At 34.6% G+C, this 22,809-nt stretch overlaps 1 protein-coding gene across 10 annotated transcripts in view; it reads right to left on the reverse strand.

The window, feature by feature from the left end:
• The window catches only part of RPAP2 (RNA polymerase II associated protein 2), an 84,597-nt gene that overhangs the window by 55,794 nt on the left and 5,994 nt on the right, over positions 1 to 22,809 (reverse strand). For 9 of the 10 annotated variants that reach the window (XR_012334610.1, XR_012334611.1, XR_002173148.3 and 6 more), the window contains exons 3-7: positions 20,846 to 20,960; positions 18,545 to 18,643; positions 18,272 to 18,337; positions 16,185 to 16,273; positions 1,497 to 1,532 (exon numbers count right to left, since the gene is read on the reverse strand). Coding sequence is in view for 5 of the 10 variants with exons in the window: in XM_073811117.1 (XP_073667218.1) it covers positions 1,497 to 1,532; positions 16,185 to 16,273; positions 18,272 to 18,337; positions 18,545 to 18,643; positions 20,846 to 20,960 (405 nt within the window). In the remaining 5 variants the exon portion in view is untranslated. Of the gene's footprint in view, positions 1 to 1,496; positions 1,533 to 16,184; positions 16,274 to 18,271; positions 18,338 to 18,544; positions 18,644 to 20,845; positions 20,961 to 22,004; positions 22,111 to 22,809 lie in introns of all 10 variants that reach the window. The other variant, XM_073811097.1, reaches the window with a different exon arrangement.

Genomic DNA, 22,809 nt, shown 5'->3' on the forward strand with positions numbered 1-22,809 from the left:
TGCTTTCTCCATTTCTGTAACTGCTTTATATATCTTTTTTTAAAAAAGGATTCTTTTGAAAACTTCATTATTGGTTTCTCAAAAAAAAATGAGAGGAACTGTTTAGATTTTGAAACAAAAATAAAAAGAGACGTTTAAGCATTTTCCAATTCTGGTTGATAGTTATGCAGAAAATTCCACTGAATGAAAAATTCAAGAAAGTCATAGCAGAAAATAAAGTTGGCAAATCAACATTTATCAATGAAAGATACTTATACTTGAAAATCCCAGAGTTAAATCACAATGATAATAATAAGACAACAGTTTTCCCTTTGCCTATGTTCCTTTAATTTTCAGATTAGGTTTATAAAAGATTAAAAAATATGAAAGAGCAGAGACAAAGAGAGCTTTGTCTATACAAACTTGAGATAAATAAGGATAGGAGAGCAATTACCCTTAAGCAAATGCACATATAACAACTTTAAAAGATCAGGATGGCAAGGATTCTAGGTCAAGAAGCACCTGGAGGGTGGTGAAAGGGTATATGGGAACTCTCTACTTCTCACACAATTTTTCTGTAAACCTATTTTTTGTATTTTCTGTAAACCTATCCCCCTAAAGCCTATTACAATTTTTAAAAATAAAATGAAATAAAATAATTCAGCAATAAACAAAAAAGCATGCTTGGGGGAAGTGTAAAAGAAGAAGAAAAACAGTTGAAAATAAGGTTGTAGATGGGAATGGAGAAAAAAGATAAGTTCATTCAGTATTTTATACCATTTTTTAGTTAGAGTCTAGCCTACATAGCCACAGACTGTCTCTTGTATCTGAAGTAAGTACAATTTCAAAAAACTTAGAACAACTCAATTTTCATGTATACTTTCTCTTGGAATTGTATGGTAATTATATTTTTCTATACTATTTTGAAGCTGTAAGTTAAAGATTTATAGCGAATAATAAATATCTCTCACTTGTGCTCAATTCCATCTCACTAAGGTAGTGACTAATAACTAGGAAAATTTATTCTGGAAGATAAAAGGATATGTTTTGAGAGATGATCATGGTTGGGCAAGCAATACCATGAGCAAAGTTTAGAAAAAAAATCACAACTTGGAATTTCTATTAATGCTTTAGACACTCTTTCAAATAATTAACTGATACATTAATGTTTTGATGTTCTATAAAAACCTTTCAACAAATGTAATTGGCACAATCTAGTTGACAATGAAGCACAATATCTCAGATGGAAGCTGTGTTTGTGTCATATTTCAACAGGTTTAATTAGACTTCCTTGGTAGGAACAGCTGTACAGTAAATCATACAGATCAAACACATCATCTTACCATCACAAAAGAAAAAAAAGCTGTACAAGGCAAATATTTCTTTTTGTGGGCTAGAATGGGCACTTACATAATGCATTAGCACAGGAAGTCCAAGAGTTCATATCACCTGGTTTACTCTTAATGCTTCTATTAACAAGAATACATAGAAGGTAAGTGATACTGATTCAACCATACCTTTGTCCTTCCTGTAGCAGCTGAAAATCAGGACATCTGTGACAAAAACACAGAAGTAAAAAACTGAAAGCAATTGATATGTCAAACACTTTCAAGTGTTTATTATAACCACTTTGGATAGAAAATATAATTTAAAAGGAAATAGTTCATATAAAGATTTTTTAATGTTTTTCTTAAACCACAACATATTATAAAACTCATCGACAAGAAATATGAATTAATCTTTCTAATCCAAAATTTACTTATACTTCAGGACTAAGTTCAACTTCCACTAGCCCAATTAAGTTTTCCTTGACTAACCTGCTAAAGTAAATCTCTCCCTTCTCTAAATTCCAGAGTCATCATTGTCTGTAGAGTTAATACACATTAATCATGTGCTCTTCTATGACCTAACACAGAAATTTTATCTAAATATCTTACTTTTCGTATGTTTAAGTCTAGTTTCTTAACTAGACTACAAGCTTGTTGAGGTCAGAGATTATTTATTCAATATTATAATTCTCCTGTTATTTCCTTTATATGGTCAATAAGACTTTTTGCCCTAATTTTGAGAAAGCAGTTGTATTGTAGCATGGATGTGAGGTATGTAGGTCAGGTGATTTAACTCTAGGGACAATTTTGCTATGCAATACCAGAAATCACATATGGCTGGGCATTAAAAAGGGGGAGGAAAAGGCTCTTAAAAAGCCAAATACAAAGAGGAACAAATATAATAGCAAATGAATCCAAGAGGACAGGAAAACTCTGTAAAGTGCTTCTGAAGTACTCAGAAAAAGTGGCTTCTAAAGACTACAAAACATGTTAAATAAAAGTAAATATTCAAAGAACTAAATAAATGGATCAATATTCTATGTGCACTGATAGAAAGATTCAATATTGTCAAGAAGTTAGTTCTTCTCAAATTGATCTGTGATTCAATGAAATCCCAATCAAAATCCCAGCAAATTATTTTATGGATATTGACAAATTCATTCTAAAGTTTTTATGGAGAGGCAAAGACCCAAAATAGTTAACGTAATATTGAAGGAGAAGGACAAAGTTGGAGAATTGACACTACCTGACTTTAAGACTTACTATAAAGCTACAGTAATCAAGACAGTGCAGTGTGGCGCTGGTGAAAGAAGAGACAAAAAAGATCATTGGAACAAAATAGAGAGACCAGAATAGACCCACAGGAATAGTCACGATCTCTGACAAAAGAACAAAGGCAACACAATGGAGAAAATATAGTCTTTTCAACAAGTGATGTTCCACATGCAAAAAAATTAATCTAGACACAGACCTTACACTCTTCACAAAAATTCAAAATGGATCACAGACTTAAAAAGTAAAATGCAAAACTATAAAACTCCTGGAAGAGGGACTTCCATGGTGGTCCAGTGGTTAGGACTCCATGCTTCCACTGCAGCACTGCAGGGGGCCCAGGTTTGATCCCTGGTTGGGGAACTAATACCCTGCATACTGCTTGGTGTGGCCAATAAATAAATAAATAAATATTTTAAAACATCAACAACAAAACTCCAAGAAGATAATACAGGAGAAAACCTTGATGACTTTTTAGATACACACCAAAGGCATGATCCATGAAAAAAGAATTGATAAGTCAGACTTCATTAAAATTAAAAGTTTCTGTTCTGTGAAAAATACTGTCAACAGAATAAAAAGATAAGACGCAGACTAGGAGAAAACATTTGCAAAACACATATCTGATAAAGGACTGTTATCCAAAATATCAAAGCACACTTAAAACTCAACAGTAAGAAAACAAGCAACTCAATTAAAAAGTGGGCCCAAGACCTTAACAGATACCTCACCAAAGAAGATAAACAGATGGTAAATAAGCATATGAAAAGATGCTCTACAACAGCAGTCCCCAACCTTTTTGGCACCAGGGACCGGTTTCGTGGAAGTTAATTTTTCCACGGACCAGGATGGGGGGATGGTTTTGGGATGATTCAAATGCATTACATTTATTGTGCATTTTATTTCTATTATTATTACACTGTAATATATAGTGAAATAATTATACAACTCACCATAATGCAGAATCACTGGGAGCCCTGAGCTTGTCTTCACTTGCCACTCACTGATACGGTTTTTTTTTTTTTTTTTTTTAAACCGATAGGGTTTTGATGAGAGTCTGCAAGCAACTGATTTATTACGGTCTTTGTGCAGTCAAACCTCTCTGCTAATGATAATCCGTATTTGCAGCTGCTCCCCAGCACTAGCTTCACCACCTCAGCTCCACCTCAGATCATCAGGCATTAGATTCTCATAAGGAGCGTGCAACCTAGATCCCTTGCATGTGTAGTTCACAGGAGGGTTCAAGCTCCTATGGGAATCTAATGCCGCTGCTGATCTGACGGGAGGCAGAGCTCAAGAGGTAATGTGAGGGATGGGGAGTGGCTGTAAATACAGACGAAGCTTCGCTTGCTGGCTCGCCCAGCCACTGCTCACCTCCTGCTGTGTGGCCCAGTTCCTAACAGGCCACGGACCAGTATTGGTCTGTGGTCCGGGGGTTGGGGACCCCTGCTCTACAAAAGTCATCAGGGAAATGCAAATTAATACAACAAGATACCACTATACATCTATTAGAATAACCAAAATCCAGAACACTGACAAGATCAAAGGTTCTGAATGTTTGTGTCCCTTCACCCCCAAATTCATATGTTAAATCCTAATCCAGGGCTTCCCTGGTGGTGCAGTGGTTAAGGATCCACCTGACAATGCAGGGGACACAGGCTCCAGCCCTGGTCCAGGAAGATCCCACATGCCGTGGAGCAACTAAGCCCGTGTGCCATAACTACTGAGACTGCGATCTAGAGCCGGTGAGCCACAACTACTGAGCTTGTGTGCCACAACTACTGAAGCCTGGAGGCCTAGAGCCCGTGCTCTGCAACAAAAGAAGCCACTGCAACGAGAAGCCTGCACACTGCAATGAAGAGCAGCTCCCACTCACCACAACTAGAGAAAGCCATGCGCAGCAACGAAGACCCAACGCAGCCATAAAAAAAAAAAAAAAAGAAAATCCTAACCCAATGTGATACTATTAGGAGATGGGGCCTTTGGGAGGTGATTAGGTCATGAGGGCAAATCTTTCCTGAACGGGATTAGCGTCTTTATAAGAGAGGCCAGAGAGATCCCTTCCCATTCTACCATGTGAGGACATAACCAGAAGTCTTCAACCCAGAAGAGGTGTTCACCCAACCATACTGGCACCCTGACAGATTTAAGACTTCAGATTTAAAACCTCTATAACTATGAGAAGAAATTCCTCGTTTTTAAGCTACCCAATCCATGCTATTTTGTTATAGCAGCCTGAACAGACAAAGACATGCACAAAAGACCTCACCAAAGAAGATATATAGCTGGCAAACAAGCATATGAAAAGATGCTCCACCTCATATATCATCAGAGAAATGCATATTAAAATAATAATGAGATATTACTACACACCTATTAGAACAGCCAAAATCCAGAGCACTGACACCATCAAATGTTGGTGAGGATGTAAAGCAATAGAAACTCTCATTCACTACTGGTGGGAATGCAAAATGGTACAATCACTTTGGAAGACATCTTAGAGACGTCTTACAAAACTAAACATATTCTAACCATACAATCCAGAAATCATATGCCTTGGTACTTACCCAAAGGAATTGAAAACATGTCTATACAAAAACCTGTATGCTATGTTTACAGCAGCTCTATTCATATTTGCCAAAACTTGGAAGTAACCAAGATGTTCTTCAATAGGTAAAGGGATAAATACTAGGCACATTCAGACAATGAAATATTATTCAGTGCTAAAAAGCAATGAGATACCAAGCTATGAAAAGACAGGGAGAAACTTAAATGCTTTTTACTAAGTGACAGAATCCAGTTTGAAAAGCCTACATACTATAGGACTCCAACTATATGACATTCTGTAAAAGGTTAAACTATGGAGACAGAAAAAGATAAGGGGTTACAGAGGTTTGCGGGTAGGAGACGAATAGGTGGAGCATAGAGGATTTTTAGAGCTATAAAACTACTCTGTATGACACTGTAATGGTAGATTCAAGTCATTATACATTTGTCCAAACCCCAAACTGTACACTAAGAGTGAACCCTAATGTAAACCATGGATGTGGGTGGTAATGATGTGTCAATGCAGGCTCATCAATTGTAAGAAATGTACCATTTTGATGGGGGATGCTGATAATGGGGGAGGTTATGCATATGTGTGGGCAGGGAGTTTATGGGAAATCTCTGAACCTTCCTCTCCATTTTGCTGTGAACCTAAAATTGCTCAAAAAACAAAGTCGACTGGGACTTCCCTGGTGGTGCAGTGGATAAGACTCTGAGCTCCCAATGCAGAGGGCCCGGGTTTGATCCCTGGTCAGGGAACTAGATTCCACATGCATGCCACAACTGAGAGTTCCCATGCCGCAACTAAGGCACTGGCGAGCCACAACTAAGGAGTCTATGAGCTGCAATTAAAGAGCCTGTGAGCCGCAACTAAGGAGCCCGTCTGCCACAACTAAGACCCAGTGCAACCAAATAAATTAATTAAAAAAAATAATACGAGCTTCCCTGGTGGCGCAGTGGTTGAGAGTCCGCCTGCCGACGCAGGGGACACGGGTTCGTGCCCTGGTCTGGGAGGATCCCACATGCCGCGGAGCGGCTGGGCCCGTGAGCCATGGCCGCTGAGCCTGCGCGTCTGGAGCCTATGCTCCACAACGGGAGAGGCCACAACAGTGAGAGGCCCGTGTAAATCAAAAAAAAAAAAAAAAAAAAATAATAATAAAAGTAAAAAACAAAGTCAATTAATAGAAAAAAATACAAGAACATAGGTGTGCACTAAAGAGAAGCTAAGGCACTGAACATAAATCCCATTTAAAGGGCAAAATAGGGCTGTAATGAAGGTCATATTGCAAAAATCTTTGATTAAAAAAAGTCAAGTTACAAACATTAAATGCTGGAGAGGGTGTGGAGAAAAGGGAACCCTCCTGTACTGTTGGTGGGAATGTAAATTGATACAGCCACTATGGAGAACAGTATGAAGGTTCCTTAAAAAACTAAAAATAGAACTACCATATGACCCAGAAATCCCACTACTGGGCATATACCAGAGAAAACCATAATTCAAAAAGATACATGCATCCCAATGTTCAATGCAGCACTACTTACAACAGCCAGGACATGGAAGCAACCTAAATGTCCATCAACAGAGGAATGGATAAAGAAGATGTGGTATATATATACCATGGAATACTACTCAGCCATAAAAAGGAACGAAATTGTGTCATTTGCAGAGATGTGGATGGACCGAGAGACCGTCATACAGAGTAAGTCAGAAAGAGAATAAATATCGTATATTAATGCATATATGTGGAATCTAGAAAAAAATGGTATAGATGATCTTATTTGCAAAGCAGAAATAGAGACATAGACGTAGAGAACAAACATATGGACACCAAGCGGGGAGAAGGGGTGGGATGATTTGGGAGACTGGGATTGATATACATACACTACTATGTATAAAACAGATAACTAATGAGAACCTATGTACAGGGAACTCTACTCAGTGCTCTGTGGTGACCTAAATGGGAAGGAAATCCAAAAGAGAGGGGATATATGTATATATATAGCTGATTCACTTTGCTGTGCAGCAGAAAGAACACAATATTGTACAGCAACTATACTCCAATAAAAATTAATTTAAAAAAGTCAAGCTAAATGGATAGATGGAACCAGAAGCCATTTGAGTTATGACATTTAAAGGCTACCAATCAAAAATATCAGTTGCAAGTATTTTTCTATATAATTAAACATCACAGCATCAATCATATAACTACTGCCTAGATAATCCATTCATCTTTTGTTTAGTCGCAAGCATACTAGGCACTGCAGGGAATGATTTGTTGCCAATCCTCTCCTTAGCTATGGGAGGCACTGCTAACTGATCAAGGCATTCTTTCCCATTAAACATCTAAGTACCACACATCAGGAGGTGTACATCCCTGCTCTAGAGATTTCCCTGCAGTTCAGGAATTCCCCCAAGACCAATAATAAAAAAATTAGAAGAAAAAGACAAGATAAGGCAATAGGCAGTAAGTTCCTTGACAGTAAAAATTTGATCTATTTTTTCTTCTTCCTTAGTCCTTCAGCCAATCGAGGTGTGTCCTTTTCCAATCATCCAAATTATCCTGTTTACCCCTCCTTCTTCCCACTCACGAAAACTCTAGTCACAGAAGCTACTTTGGTTTGGTGTTACTCAAAGAAAACAAATGACACTGCTTGGATGGTGACTAGCCTTGACTACTCCAGGGGGTATTTATAACTCCCATTAAGAGCTTTTTTAGCATACTAAATAATATGCTAACGTTTACAACAGAGTGTTTTATTGCCTGTTGACTACTTCCTCCCACTTCCATTTGTAGTTCTCTCACTCTTCCTATCCCACTTCCCCGCCCAAGTCTTCCTGGCTAAAATTATCAAGGTTCAGTACCATGCAGCTGTCTGGTATTTGGTCTTACACCAGGATCTGAGTATCACTGTAAGGAAAAAAAAATATGTGTAGACAAAGTGATTCTCAACTGGATTCTTATACTAACTAAATGGCTAACCTGCAAATGCATGGCATATTCCATCATTCAACAAATTCCTTCAAAAATAAAATTCTGAAGTATTATATGTATGGATTATGTTGGGTATGTTAAGTAATACAAAGAATAGGTTCCTATTTTTAAGGACATTACAATTTAGTAGGAGGAAAGCACGTGTTCCAAGATATTTATAAATAATAATCCTCATAAGAATGATATAGCTACTACCACCATCCCACGTTACAGATAAAAAGACCGAGTACTGAAAGACTGACTAATGTGCCGAAAGTCACACAGCTAGTAAGTGGTAAAGCCAGGAATCACTGCCAGCCAGCATCGCTCATAAGAACTACACTCCTGCATCATATAATTCATGAGAGAGAGATGAGCTGCTCCAGAAAATTAGAGAAGAAAGAAAAACTTCTGGCTGAGCCAATGAAGAAAAGCTTCAGATTCAGCTGGGCCTATAAAGATCAATATAATTTGTATATAAAGACATTGGAGGCTAATCCTATGGATTTTACTCTGAGGTTTTACTCCACAAACCTCTCTCCCTTTTTTCTCTTTCCTTTCAGTAAACTACCATGCTTAAACTTAGCCCATCTCTTAAACAAACAAACACACAAAACAACCCTGTCCTTGAGCCATACAATCCCTCCCCCTTTCATCGTCAGACTTCTTTAAAGCAGTCTGCACTCATCATTTCCAATTCCGTATCTCCTATTCAGTCCTCAACCCTCTGCCTCCTGGAATCTGTATGCATTACTCTACTGAAATGGCTCTTGCTAAGATCACCAATTACCACAGGACTGCTAAATCTAAAGGATATTTTTCAGGATTTTTTTTTTCCTTTTTAAAGTACAGGAAAAAGAATTAGAATGAAAGGAGAGTTTGAAAGAGTAAGAAAATAGGAATAAACCATACAGCAAGGCCTTGGTGAGAGGAGAACAGAAACGGTAACACAGAGGTACTACATTAGCAACGAGGAGGCAGAGAAATGAGAAAGCATATGAAGAAAATAATGTTGAAGGAGCTTCTGGTGGATGCCCTCAATCATTTCAGTTAAGTAGTAGGTTATATCTACTAGGAGTTGGGGGTGGGGTTCAAAGTTTAAGGAGAGGAGAAAAGGTCTGAATGTATCAGTCATTAAGAAACAAAGAATAAACATGTGAGGACACTGTTGAGACTAGACAGAATGAACTGGAACAGGGCCACAGGAATGCAAAGAGTGCAGGCTTTGGTGCCAGACAAATCTGCATTTAAATCCCAAATCTAGATATATAAGCTAAGTGTTCTTGAGAGAGTCACTAAACCTCTCTAAGCCTCAGTTTCACCACCCATAAAATGGGTAACGGTACTTCCTCAGGGATGTTGTGAGGACTGAATTAAATGAGACAGCATATCGAAAGTGCTAATGATCTTATTTGAGAACTTTACCCAATAATCTTCAGCAACAGAAAAGAAGGATGACTGAAGCCTAGAAGGTGGACATAATAGAAGTTAAGGGAGAAAGAATCTGGGATCGTTTGAGAGGATGATATTACAACTGCTGACAGTGGAACTCAAGAAAACAAATTTAATGAGGGTCTGCCAACCTAGAAGAATAGAGCTGAGGTAGAGACAGGAGGTCAAAACGAGGTCACAAAGCACATTCAGGAGTGACAGATGCAGATGAGATAGAGGTTGTGGTCAGAGACGGGAAGCTCTTATTTCAAGATCTTGTTGGCAGAATGGTTCCAAATAAGAATGAGGTCCAAGCATGGCTGAATCAAGGGGTAATAAAAATGTAAACATTATTCTAAATCATGAATACAATTTAAGTAGTTTTATGAGAAATCTCCAGCAATACAACTTGATATTTTTTGAGAAAAACACTAAGAATTAAAAGAAAATTAAACCTCTAATGAAGGGGAAAATTAGCATATATTGATTGCTTATTATATGGTAAGTGAATTTTTTTTTTAAATTGTGGTAAAATATACATTACATAAAATTGACCATTTAAACCATTTTTAGCTACAGTTCAGTGGTATCAAGTACATTCACACTGATGTGCAACTATCACCATCTCCAGGACTTTTTCATCTTCCCATACTTTCTGCTACATCGTTATTATTTCATTTAATCTTCACGTAACTAACAACTTTATTTTTATAGATGAGGAAACTGAAGCTCTGAGGGGTTAACTGAGTTCCTAAGATCACTACACATATCGAGTAGTAAATCTAGGATTTGAATTTAGGTCTTTCAAAGTCTAAGTTCTCTCTTTCTAACATGATGCCTCTAATTAAAGCCAGAAAAAGGAACCCCAAAAGTTGCGAGGATACCATCTTTACTTATCCCCTCCCAAAAGAATTCAATATACTTTACTATTTTCCTCTCCTTTGTTTCAGTTCTCTGACTTCACATAAAGAAAACTATGCTGAACATTGTTTCTAGATGCTTTATGAGTGACTTTAATACTCTGATTCCCAATCTGTAAAAGGGAAAATGGTACCTGACACTAAGATAAACCAAAACTGAATTTAATGAGGTACTGGACAAAAGGTTCAATATAAAATTCAGTTTGTTTTTGCTATGAGCTGTTTTAGAAACAAGGCACCAAGTTACATTGCTCTTTCTTTTCTATCCTTTTTTAGATGAAATTCAAAAGCTTTTTCTTTGTTAAAACTACCATTTCTCATCAATGTTAAGTATCTTCCATTCCTTTCAAAGTTTACGTTGTCCTGAGACATTTAATTCAGATAAGCTCAATTTAAAAAATAACTATCTTAGTTAAAGAATATCTTCAAGCTCTTCTTTATAAGCATTTTCACATTATTTTCACTAAAGTACAAATTAGATGATTAACTGTAACTTTAGCAAAGTACATCTAAAACTAGAAATAGCACACCAGAAGACCTTGGTGTGTGTGTATCACTTAGAATATGTGTATTATATATAAACCAACAGAAGCAGCAGGCTACAATTCCCCCCTGTGGTGGGAATTTTTCAAATACAATATGAAACATGTTAAAACCTGTTTCAGAAAGTTTTTATTCTGTCTACCAAGCAACACTATTCAGGAAGAGGTTATAGAAGTTGTTCTGCAGAGGTTTTTGGCTTCCGCACCTCTAAGATTATACTGTTTATTGCTAAGAAGCATGTGTGAAAATCCCCTACTCTGGGCCACATGATGGCGCTTTTAGCTCTGTCAGCATTAACCATTCACCCCAATTTCATCTTTTAAATCAAAATTTGAATCTAAACATTTGCCCTTCCTTCTCAGCTTTAACTCCTGATTTTTTAATGTTACAATTCAAGAAATTTCCCTCCTTCAACAACGTCAGAGCCTACAGTCAACCAAACAGGATTTATAAATGTAACTATATGACTACCTAAACAAGCATACCGTCTCAGAGGAACAAAACTGTATGTGGTCTGTTTCTGGCCACCAAGTGGGTGAAAAATTTCTAACTCACAACATGAGAAGCATCATACTGCGTCATGGTCAATGTTTTGTCTCTGACAGAGCATCAGGAGACATTTTGTGTAAAGCATTGCTGTTATTCATGACACTAAAGATATACTCCAGATATTTTTACCTTAATAACGAAAATGAAGACCCTTTTTGACTCCAAAGCCTCAACAGAAGTATGGAGCTAGAATTCATGAATTTGTCTAACTTTTTCTTAAATTGATTTATAGGTTTTTACCAATGAGGCAGTGAGTTTATTATGGTACAAAATAGTATCTTATAGTAAATTTTACTATAGTTTTTAGTATTTAGAATCTGGTGAATAAATTTATATTAGCTTTCACAATAATGTAAGAAAAAACAAATTGAGTCAAATTGTCAAATTGAATATTCTATTTCCAAATGGTATGTAAGACCATGGTGTCCCTAAAGATGTAAACTTCAAGTTGTTCTGGACATACTATAAAATATAAAATATTCTTGGTTGGGCTTCCCTGGTGGCGTAGTGGTTGAGAGTCCGCCTGCTGATGCAGGGCACACGGGTTCGTGCCCCAGTCTGGGAAGATCCCACATGCCGCGGAGCGGCTGGGCCCGTGAGCCATGGCCGCTGAGCCTGCGCGTCCGGAGCCTGTGCTCCGCAGAGGGAGAGGCCACAACAGTGAGAGGCCCGCGTGCCGAAAAAAAAAAAAAAAAAAAAAAAATTCTTGGTTTTTCTTCATAATTTAAAAACTTTAATTCAATCCTTTATCAGACTTTATCTTTTACAGACTGAAGAGTTCAAATTTATTTAGTCAGTAATTTGTATTCTAATACTGTATTCTGTACCCTTAAATGAGACAGACTTCTCTACAAGGTAGTATAAATTTCCCTAGGCTTATACTGATCATTTTAATTTTCATCATTTTTATCAATGAGACATTTCCTTATCTAGAAAACTTTCACTATAGCAGCACTGACTGACTTAGAATTGTAAAACATTAGAACTAAAGGGAACTAAGGTTAAATGCAACTTTCTACTTACAAATGAGGAAAATAAGATTCAGTGCTGGTAACAGACTTTCTTACACTAAAACAACTAAAAATCTAAGCTAGATCCAACAAAACAGTGCTCTTAAAACTACAGATCGGGGGCTTCCCTGGTGGCACAGTGGTTAAGAATCCGCCTGCCAATGCAGGGGACGTGGGTTCTATCCCTGGTCTGGGAATATCCCACATGCCGCGGAGCAGCTAAGCCCAAGCGCCACAACTACTGAGCCTGCACTCTAGAGCCTGCGAGCCACAACTACTGAGCCTGCGTGCCACAACCACTGAAGCTGGTGCGCCTAGAGCTCGTGCTCCACAGTAAGAAGCCTGCACACTGCAATGAAGAGCATCCCCCACTCGCCACAACTAGAGAAAGCCCACTTGCAGCAAAGAAGACCAAATGCAGCCAAACATAAAATAAATAAAATAAATTTACACAAACAAACAAACACTACAGATCAGGACCAACCAATTAAGGGGGTTGCTACCAGCATTTCAAAAAAGCAACAGAGTAGAAAATATCAGAGCCTTTTCATGTAGTGAGGATAAAAACTGTTTCCTAAAACTTTTGCTTCAGTTCTATGTATGTGGTGGATAATGTAAAATGCATTTATTACAGTGGTCAAAAATTTTGGAAATCATTCATGGATACAGAGAACAAACAAATGTCGATGAAATAGGTGAAGGGTAGATTAAGAGGTACAAACCTCCAGTTATAAAATAAAGAAGCCATAGAGATGTAAAGTATAGCATGAGGAATATGTTCAATAATATTGTAATAACTTTGTATGGACACAGATGGTTAACAGACTTATTGTGGTGATCATTCCATAACATATGAAAATGTCAAATCACCATGTAGTATACCTGAAATTAATATAATACTATATGTCAACTATATTTCAATTAAAGAAAGATTTTGCAAGTCATTACAATAAAATAACTAATTCTATGAGTGAATTTTAAAATTTATTCTTATTTTTAAATTATAATAAAAATAGTAATATTAATAAAATTATAACTTAATATTATGATGGTGATATAGCTTATTATTTATTACAACTCACTCTAAGCTAATAAAAATATCTCTGCATTAAATACTTAATGCTGCCATCTAAAAAAAAGCCATTTTTCCCCTTTAAAAGAAGATAGGTTACGAATGTTATACCCCATACTATATGTGAACAGACTTTCTTTAAAATACCACATTTCTGTAGAGCTTATATGTACAATAGCTAGACAAGCTTTTTAAACGAATACTGAATTCCAGAATTCTGATCATTAGCACACATAAAAATATCAAACATTCTCTGTGAAAACACAGTGACCTCTAGTGGATTAGATAAACTGACATAATCCTTGCCCCTAAGAATTTAGAAATTAAGGTAACACTGACGCATCCAGATATGAAAAATACTGAGATGGTTATTATATACAGACAAGTATTATACATAAATAAGGGCTATAGTTACACTATGTACAATGTGACAATTGTATATTTATAGATTACTCACTGGTTACTTCCAATCAAGAGGAATATGATGAAAGAATCCTAGCCTTGTTCAGAATCTATCACTAGCTTAAGAAATACACTTAGTCTTTCTGAGCTTGTTTGATAATAAGGTTGGATTAAATTTTCTCTAAGGACCCTTTCAGTTCTTTCATTATGATCCTCTCTTTAATTCATCTTATACACCAATGCCAAACTAAATTCTATTCAAAAACACTTGATATCTCCCCAGGACTTGAAGATATACCAAACTTAGCTTGGCTCCTTGATACGTATCATTATTTTCTATTTTTTGCCCAAACATATCCCTTATTTCAAGTGAGCTAATGTTCTCACTATCTACTTCCAATACCAGCCTATTCCTATGAGTTTATTTTCTCACTTCTGCTTACAGTTTTTCATTATGCAATGCTTTATCCTCACTAACTTACATTACAGGTTCCCATTAGAATAAGTACAAACTTGTTTCACTCATGTGTATTTGTTTTGTCATCCCAATGAGATTTAAATTTAAACTCACAGGTTGGTTTTTACACATGTGTAGCCTGCTGGGTAGTAAGAGCATGCTATACATTTTAAATGTAAATTAAATTGATTAGTTTAGGGAAACCAAGGTTATTTTCGTCTTTCTTTTTTAAGTGAGGTAAGAAAGGGCATATAGATATGGTAGAAATTCAAGAACTACAAATATAAAATGACAGAGCTTCATGCTTTGGGAAAAAGTGGGCATTCTTAAGAGAGCATGGTAAGATTTTGAGAAAAGGTTAGAGGGAAGAACTGTTTTAAATTAGCTGAAGGAAGTATCAATAACTATATCTGAAGAAAACAGAGATGACAGCAAAGGTGCTTTGATAAATGGTTTTGAAGCAGATATGAGTATGGGCTAAATGAGAGAGCTAACTTCAAGAAGTAGAGATCTCTGGAAGCACAGTTAAGAACAACTCAAGGAAACACCAGTCTTAACACTGGGAAATGGAATATGTCACTGTCATTAGGACTGAGGAGATAATGGGCAGCGCTGGTTAAAGAAATGTTAAGGAAAGAGAAAAAGTGATAGTTAGAAAGGTGCTCTTAGCTTCCCAGTCACTTTGGACAATGCTACAATCTTTTATCCTCCAAACAAGAAAGTTGGATAGGCTGCTAGAGAAATGATGAGCAATTTAGTCTCCATTACGTTGAATTCAATTAACAAAGGCCATACTGTAGTATATTTTACATATTCTGAACCACACAAAATTGGAGCAGCAGGCAAAGGTGTCTGCAAAGGTACTGCCATCAGTAAAATTAATGCTAGTTGAACATACAGTAGTGTCACGTTACTTGTGTATCAAATAAGACTTTAAGTTTATTTAGCATAGATCCTATTTTACCCCAAATAACCCTGCCTTGTGTTGTTACAATATTCTCTATCAAACATGAATTACTTGAGACTTTATCTCATTAATTTAAGCCTTTGTTTGGAATTTCTAGACAATACAGTTCAGTTACATAAGAATAATTTTTGTTACTTTTTTAATATTATGTAATTTTCCCCTCAGTAATAAATTCTCTTTCAAATTCAGCAACTAATAAAATGTTATAAATGTTTAAACATTTCTCACAAGGCAAAATCCCAGGAATGTCTATAACCTTTTTTGCTAAAAATGACTCTTTAAATTGGCTTTCTTTAAATTTATATTGTACCGATTTTTAATACAGATTAAATAAATTAGTAACCTGAACTTTTTAACATTAGTATATAGTTTCTTAACAACAAAGTGAGTTCAGTTGGATCCCAAAATCCAGTACCTTCTGAAAAAATTTATAATTCTTATCCCAGGATTATATTAACAGAATTAATAGAAATAACTATCACAATAGGAAGCAAAGTTCAGATTTTGTGCTTAAAGCTAAAACAGCAAACACATAACATTTGTATGTATTAATTTTCTGATTTTAAGTGTAAAATCCTCAAAAGCTCTGCTTGAAATATAACCATTTCCCCACAATTAAAATGTGTACAGTAAATGCATTCCAAAGAAAACTATACCTACTTTTTGCATATTTCAAAAAATAGAAAGAAATTATTAGAATTTATGAACAAATGTATACATAATGATTTAAATTACCTTTCTTCTTCTCGAACCCACACTGGAGTTTTAGGAATTTGTGCTTCAAAAAATTTCGATGCTTTATAACAAAAATTGCTGCAAAAACACTGAAAAGAACATTTTAAAACTAGCAAATTATTTTTTTCTTATTGTGAAATACAACTTATGTACAGAAGAGAATATAAAACATAAATATGTAGTTCACAGAAAAAAACGAAAACCCATGAATCTACCACCCAAGGTAAGAAGTAAGATTTAGTACCTCTGAAGGCTTCTATGTATCCCTCCCCAATGGTATCACTCTCCACACTCTCCAGAGGTAACCACTATTATAAATTTTGTGTTATTCATTCTTTTGCTTTCTTTTAGTGTTGCTACTTACATACATATCCTATAAAATATATCATTCGGTTTTGCCTATTTTTAAACTCTGTCTAAATGGAATCATATTGTCATGTATTCTTGTATTCTTCTGTTCCACATTATGTTTTTTAGACTCATTTGTGTAGCTATAGCTTATTCATTTACACTGTGTATTATATTCCATTGCCTAAGTATACTGCCTTTTAGTTACTATTTACGGACAGTTGAGTTGTTTGTAATTTTTTGTTATCATTACAATGTTACTATGAACCTTCTTTTAATAACAATTTTTTAAATTAAAAAATTGTGGTATAATACACAAAATTTACCATCTTAAGCATTTTTAAGTATATAGTTCAGTGGCATTAAGTACCTTCTTACTGTTTTGCAACCATCACCAACATCTAGCTCCAGAACTCTTTTCATCTTGCAAAACTGAAACTCCACACCCATTAAACCATAAGTCCCCATTTCCACCTCCTCTGACAAAAACCATTCTACTTTCTGTCTCTATAAATTTGACTACTCTAATTACCTCATATAAGTAGAACCATATAATACTTTTCTTTTTGTGCTGGCTTATCTCACTTAGGATAACGTCTTCAAAGTACAGTCAGTTGTAGCTTGTGTCAGAATTTCCTTCCTTTTTAAGGTCAAATAATTATTCCATTCTATGTATGTACCATATTTTGTTTATCCTACTAGGAACATTTATACACATATATACTTGTGCACATGGGAAAGGATTTATACCAAAGAATAGAAAGAATGGTCACAAAGAATGCGCAAATTTGACTTTGCCAAACAGTTGCTCAAAAAGGTTGTACCAATTTTTATTTGACTTGCAGTATACAGAGTTACTAATGCTGTCAGGTTTTTATAATTTTGCTAATTTGGGGACTGTAAAAATGTAACTCAATGTGTTTTCATTTGCTATTTTCCTGATTACCGATAAGGCTGAGCATCTTTTCATATATTCATTAGCCATTCAAGTTCCTTCCGTAAAATTTTTTTAATTAAGTCTTTGCCTTTTTCTTATAGATGACGTACTCTGGTTAGGAATCTATGGTCAGTTACATGTGAGAAATATAACTCCTTCTGATTTGTAGCTTATCTTTTCACTCTCTTTTTAAAGAAACTTCTAATGAGCATATGTTTTCTATTTTAATGTAAAAAAATGTATCAATTTTTCCTCTATGGTCTATAGTTTTCTATCTTATTTAAGAAATTCTCTCTAGTCCAAGTTTATAAAGATATTCTCTCATACTGTCTTTGAAAAGGTATCTCTTTTACATTTAGGTCCTTAACCTACCTAAAATTGATCTTTGTATGTACACTGAAATAGGTGTCAGTTTTCATTATTTCCATATGGATAACTAATCATGCCAGTACAATTTATTAAAAAAAAATCCATCCTTTCTCCACTGATCTAAAATACTCCTGATGTCATATGTCCAGTGTCCACATAAGCAGTGAGTCTGTTTCTGGCTCTCTACTCTGTCCTATGATTCACTCGCCTGAATTTGTGCCAATATGCATTTTTAATTTTTAAAAGTTCACATATTAAGTAAAGTGTAAGCAAAGAGGTTTTTTTTAAACATCTTGAATGAAATATTTATAAATGAAAAACTTTTAACATGGCTATTTTCTAAAAGGCAAGATTTTAAACAGATATTTTTAGAATTCCATTTAGTATAATATTAAAAATTAACTGCCACATTGAAAATAGCCTTTAAACTTACCTTTCTTTCAGTAATATCATAGACTTTATTGGTTTTGGTAGAAATTTTATATTTCTGTTTTGGTACCTAAAGAAAAGAACATATAGCTTACAAAAGAATTCAAATAACAAACATGAACTTTACAGTTAACAAGAGTAAGTCATGTACATATCATATCTTTGGCTAACCCACATCATTAGTTCATGACCTGTTTCATTTATTGTTCTTTCTACACAGTATTTTGCTAAATATAAAAATAAAAAGTCTACATGTTAAAAAAAAGTAGTTACTTACAATTCCTAGCTTCTTCCGACATAAGGGATAGCCACAGAGTTTGATAATAGAACGCTCATCCACGACATCACTATAATGAGCAGGTGTGATGAACTTCCCCTATAAAGAAATGAGAGGGGCATTTCCCCCGCCAGATTATTGGAAAAGTTTATTTATCAGCTCTTTAAGCTTTACCGATCTCATCTGAAAACACAGGGATCATAACAGTACCTATCTCATAGGTTTGATGTTAGAATCAGAAGAGAAAATAAAGGAAAAGTACTCAAAAAGCGCTTCTTGACACATACTGAGTACTCAGAAAATGTTAGCTATTATTTAAAAAAAAAAACCCACAAAGCCCAAAAAATTTCTGCCATGGTAGACTGTGCATCCCTGTAGATTATACAATTCATGAAAGGAGGAAGAAGTGATGCTACAGTGACTGCTATATCAAAGGAAAATATTGATAGTATATTTTATTTTAAAAAAGTATTACTTGGGACTTCCCTGGTGGCACAGTGGTTAAGAATCTGCCTGCCAATGCAGGGGACACCAGTTCGAGCCCTGGCCCAGGAAGATTCCACGTGCCACGGAGCAACTAAGCCCACGAGCCACAACTACTGAAGCCCGTGCGCCTAGAGCCCGTGCTCCACAACAAGAGAAGCCAGCGCACCATAACGAAGAGCAGCCCCCCATTCGCTGCAACTAGAGAAAGCCCGTGTGCAGCAACAAAGACCCAACACAGCCAAAAACAATTAAATAATAATAAAAAAGTATTACTCAAAAATAAACCAAATAAAATAATAGGATATAATTTTACCTATTTCTTAAAGCACAATCTCAAAAACAAAGTATACTAAAGGTGTCATTGTGACTCCTGAACAAATTTTTGTGCAAAATCTTCTATCTTCTGAAAAGAACAGTGAGGTGATAGTTATAAGCTAATGCCAGATATTTTCCTTTGACGTTTTCATGTTCAAATAATCTCAGTTCTTGAGACAAACCATTTCTGGTCTGTCTTTGTCTTTAAAGTCATCAAGTATGGAGATTCTGATGCAGTTACCTATATGAATTTAAATATTGTCATATTTATATTCCTCTTGTTTAGGAAAATCTCTAAGCCACACTAAGAATTATTTCTGCAATAAAATTTCTGAGCTTTAATTTTCCATTTCTTTTTTCTCTTAAGGATTATGAGGATATAACAGACATTTCCATTCAAGTTTTTAATGCAATAAGCCATTAAAGAAAACAAAAAAAGTTTTTTAATGCAGATGATAATTCTCTTATGTGTTAAACTATAAATGGTCTATATTTCAGGTTTTTAAAATATCAAAATTAATGAAATTACATTAACAAAAATAACGATCTTCCATTACTAAAATAGGATAACATACAGAATATGAAAAGTGACATGGGGATCAGCAGTGCAAAGCAATGAAAATCGGTTGAGATTAGCAGACTGGTTAAAAGAACTAGCACGAAGGGGTAAAACATGCATAATATATTAATTTATTATATATAATAATTATATATTATATATTAATTAATATATAATATATAATTAATATTAATAAAATATTAATATATAATTATATTATATATAATATATTATTATATATTATAATATATATTATAATATATATATTATATTATATATAATTATATATTAAAATATATTATATTTTAATATATATTTTTTAATTTAATATATATATAAATATATAAATATATAAATATAAATATATAAAATATATATTATATATATTATATATAATATATATTTATATATATTATATATATATTTATATCTATATAATATAATTATATAGATATATATATTTTATATATTTTATATAAAAATATATAAATAAATATATAAAAATATATTATATATATTATATATATAATTATATATATTATATATATTATATATATTATTATATATTATAATATATATTATATATTATATTATATATTATATATAATATATATTATATAATATATAATATATAATATATTATATATTAATATATATAATATTAATATATAATTTAATATATATAATATTATATAATATATTAATTAATATATTAATATATCAATGCATAATATGCATTAATATGCATAATGCACTCTCTTTAGTGCATTTTAAAGTCACTATAAAACAAGGAATGCATAATGGTTGATTATTTTTAAATGCATAATTTCTATAGCATGTAGCTGACAATAGATTCAAAGATTTCAATACTGTAAAGAAGTTTCACATTACACATATTTAAAGATCTTATACAACAAAAGTAATAATTTATCAACACATACACACTCCCTTAGGAATTCTTCTGTAATATTCTCTTCTAAAAGCTGTTCAACAATACGTAGAGCTTTTCTCTCAAACTCAATCTTCTTTCTGACAACTGCTTCTAGTTCGGCTTTCCTAAAATTAAAAAAATATGTATTTTTTTTTACATATTATAAAGGTTATAAAGGTTATTCTACTTGTAAGTTTTAGCATAGCTAATTTTCTATATTTTAAAATACAACACTAACAACTTACTATTTTGCTATTTAAGTTAAATGTATATTTTTAAATGCTGTTTCTTTCAATCCAATACTTTTCAAAAAGGAAACAAGCTACTTGTTACACTGCACACATTGATGTCTGCCATAACAACAGGATTATTTGACTTCCAGAGCTCAGAGGACAAGGAAGAACTTAAAGTCTCCTACAGAAAAGAAAATGAGGGGAAATCTTTTTGCCAGTTAGATTTTATACTCAATCACTCCTGTGTGTACCTAAAAATGGAGGTTTTCCCCTGAAATCTTTAGAAATCAGAAGTGACTGGAGAGGTAAAAGAGGATTTCGGCTGTTCTTGTGAGTAAAAATTTCTTTGTGCTAATTCTCAAAAGTTAAGTAGTGGCTGGCCCAGTCTGACAGGACAGAGTCATATCTGCAAAGAAGTATTTACTTACTTTTGTTGTAAAGTCTTATTAAACAACTATATTGATATGACTATATAGTTTAGGAAAACAACAATCTTCCTAGGAGGGCTGGACCTTATCCTCGCACCAGTGGGACTCTGTCAGCCTTTGCTGGCCCCATGAATACACATCATGAATATAAAAGCAGAGGCTATCTGATCAAACAGTGGCCCTAGGACAGTGGTTCTCAAGTCTAGCTGCACTTTAGGATCATCTGATGAGATTTTTTAAAAAGATACCATGCTTAGGTCCCACTGCAGGCTAATTAAATCACAATCTTTGAGGATGGGGCCTGGTTACTGGTGTTTTCTTAAGTGTTCCAGATAATCTTAGCGTGTAACAGGGCTGAGAACCACTGCCATGGGACCAAAGATACCAACTATCTTGGTGACTTATTTGCTCCTTTCCTACCCTACTTTCTTCTTGCCTACCAGAACAACATTTGCTGCCCTCTTGGACATTGACTAGGCTCTCATACCTGGACCTAGAATGTACTCACCTTTTCTCCCTTCCTTCACTGACTTCCAAGACTTTAGACTCTAGTTCCTGGCCTGGAGCAATATGTCTTACAAAAACAATTTGGAGAAATGACACAAGATTGCCAGCTGGGGACAAATAGGGACATTAAAACAAGAAGAAACTTGCAATTAACACCTGTTCTCCCACCATTTCATAAAGACCAATCTTACGTCAAATATGTAAAAAAGACATGGACAGAGATTAAAAGACAGTTCTTTGTATTAAATATATATATTCAGCTTTATGACAAACATTTTTATTTTTCTCATTTTGCTGCCTACCACTAAAAGCTATGTCATATACTAAGACCAGAACAGAATGTACATTAGGAGTTGCTAACTTAAGCAGTTAATCACCTCAACGTGCAGGAACAGCCGCACTCCTTAACTGATGGATACCTACAGCTGTATCCCATGGATAGCCCTGTCTCACTGCTGCTCTCTAACCCAAATGACAGGTAGTGTGGTGTACAGCAGTGGTTCTCAAACTTTTTGGTTTCAGTGCTCCTTTATACTCTTAGCTTTCGCTTATATAGATTATATCTGTTGATACTTACCATACTAGGATTAAAGGTGAGAAAAATTTCAAGCGTTCATTTATTAATTCATTTAATAGGAATGCACCCATTACATTTAACATATTTTTAAAAATCAATTTATTTATTATTTATTTTTGGCTGCACTGGGCCTTTGTTGCTGTGCACGGGCTTTCTCTAGTTGCCGTGAGTGGGGGCTACTGTTCGTTGCGGTGCATGGGCTTCTCACTGCGGTGGCTTCTCTTGTTGC

This window comes from Tursiops truncatus, chromosome 1 (genome assembly GCF_011762595.2).
Source record: "Tursiops truncatus isolate mTurTru1 chromosome 1, mTurTru1.mat.Y, whole genome shotgun sequence".
Lineage (NCBI taxonomy): Eukaryota > Metazoa > Chordata > Mammalia > Artiodactyla > Delphinidae > Tursiops > Tursiops truncatus.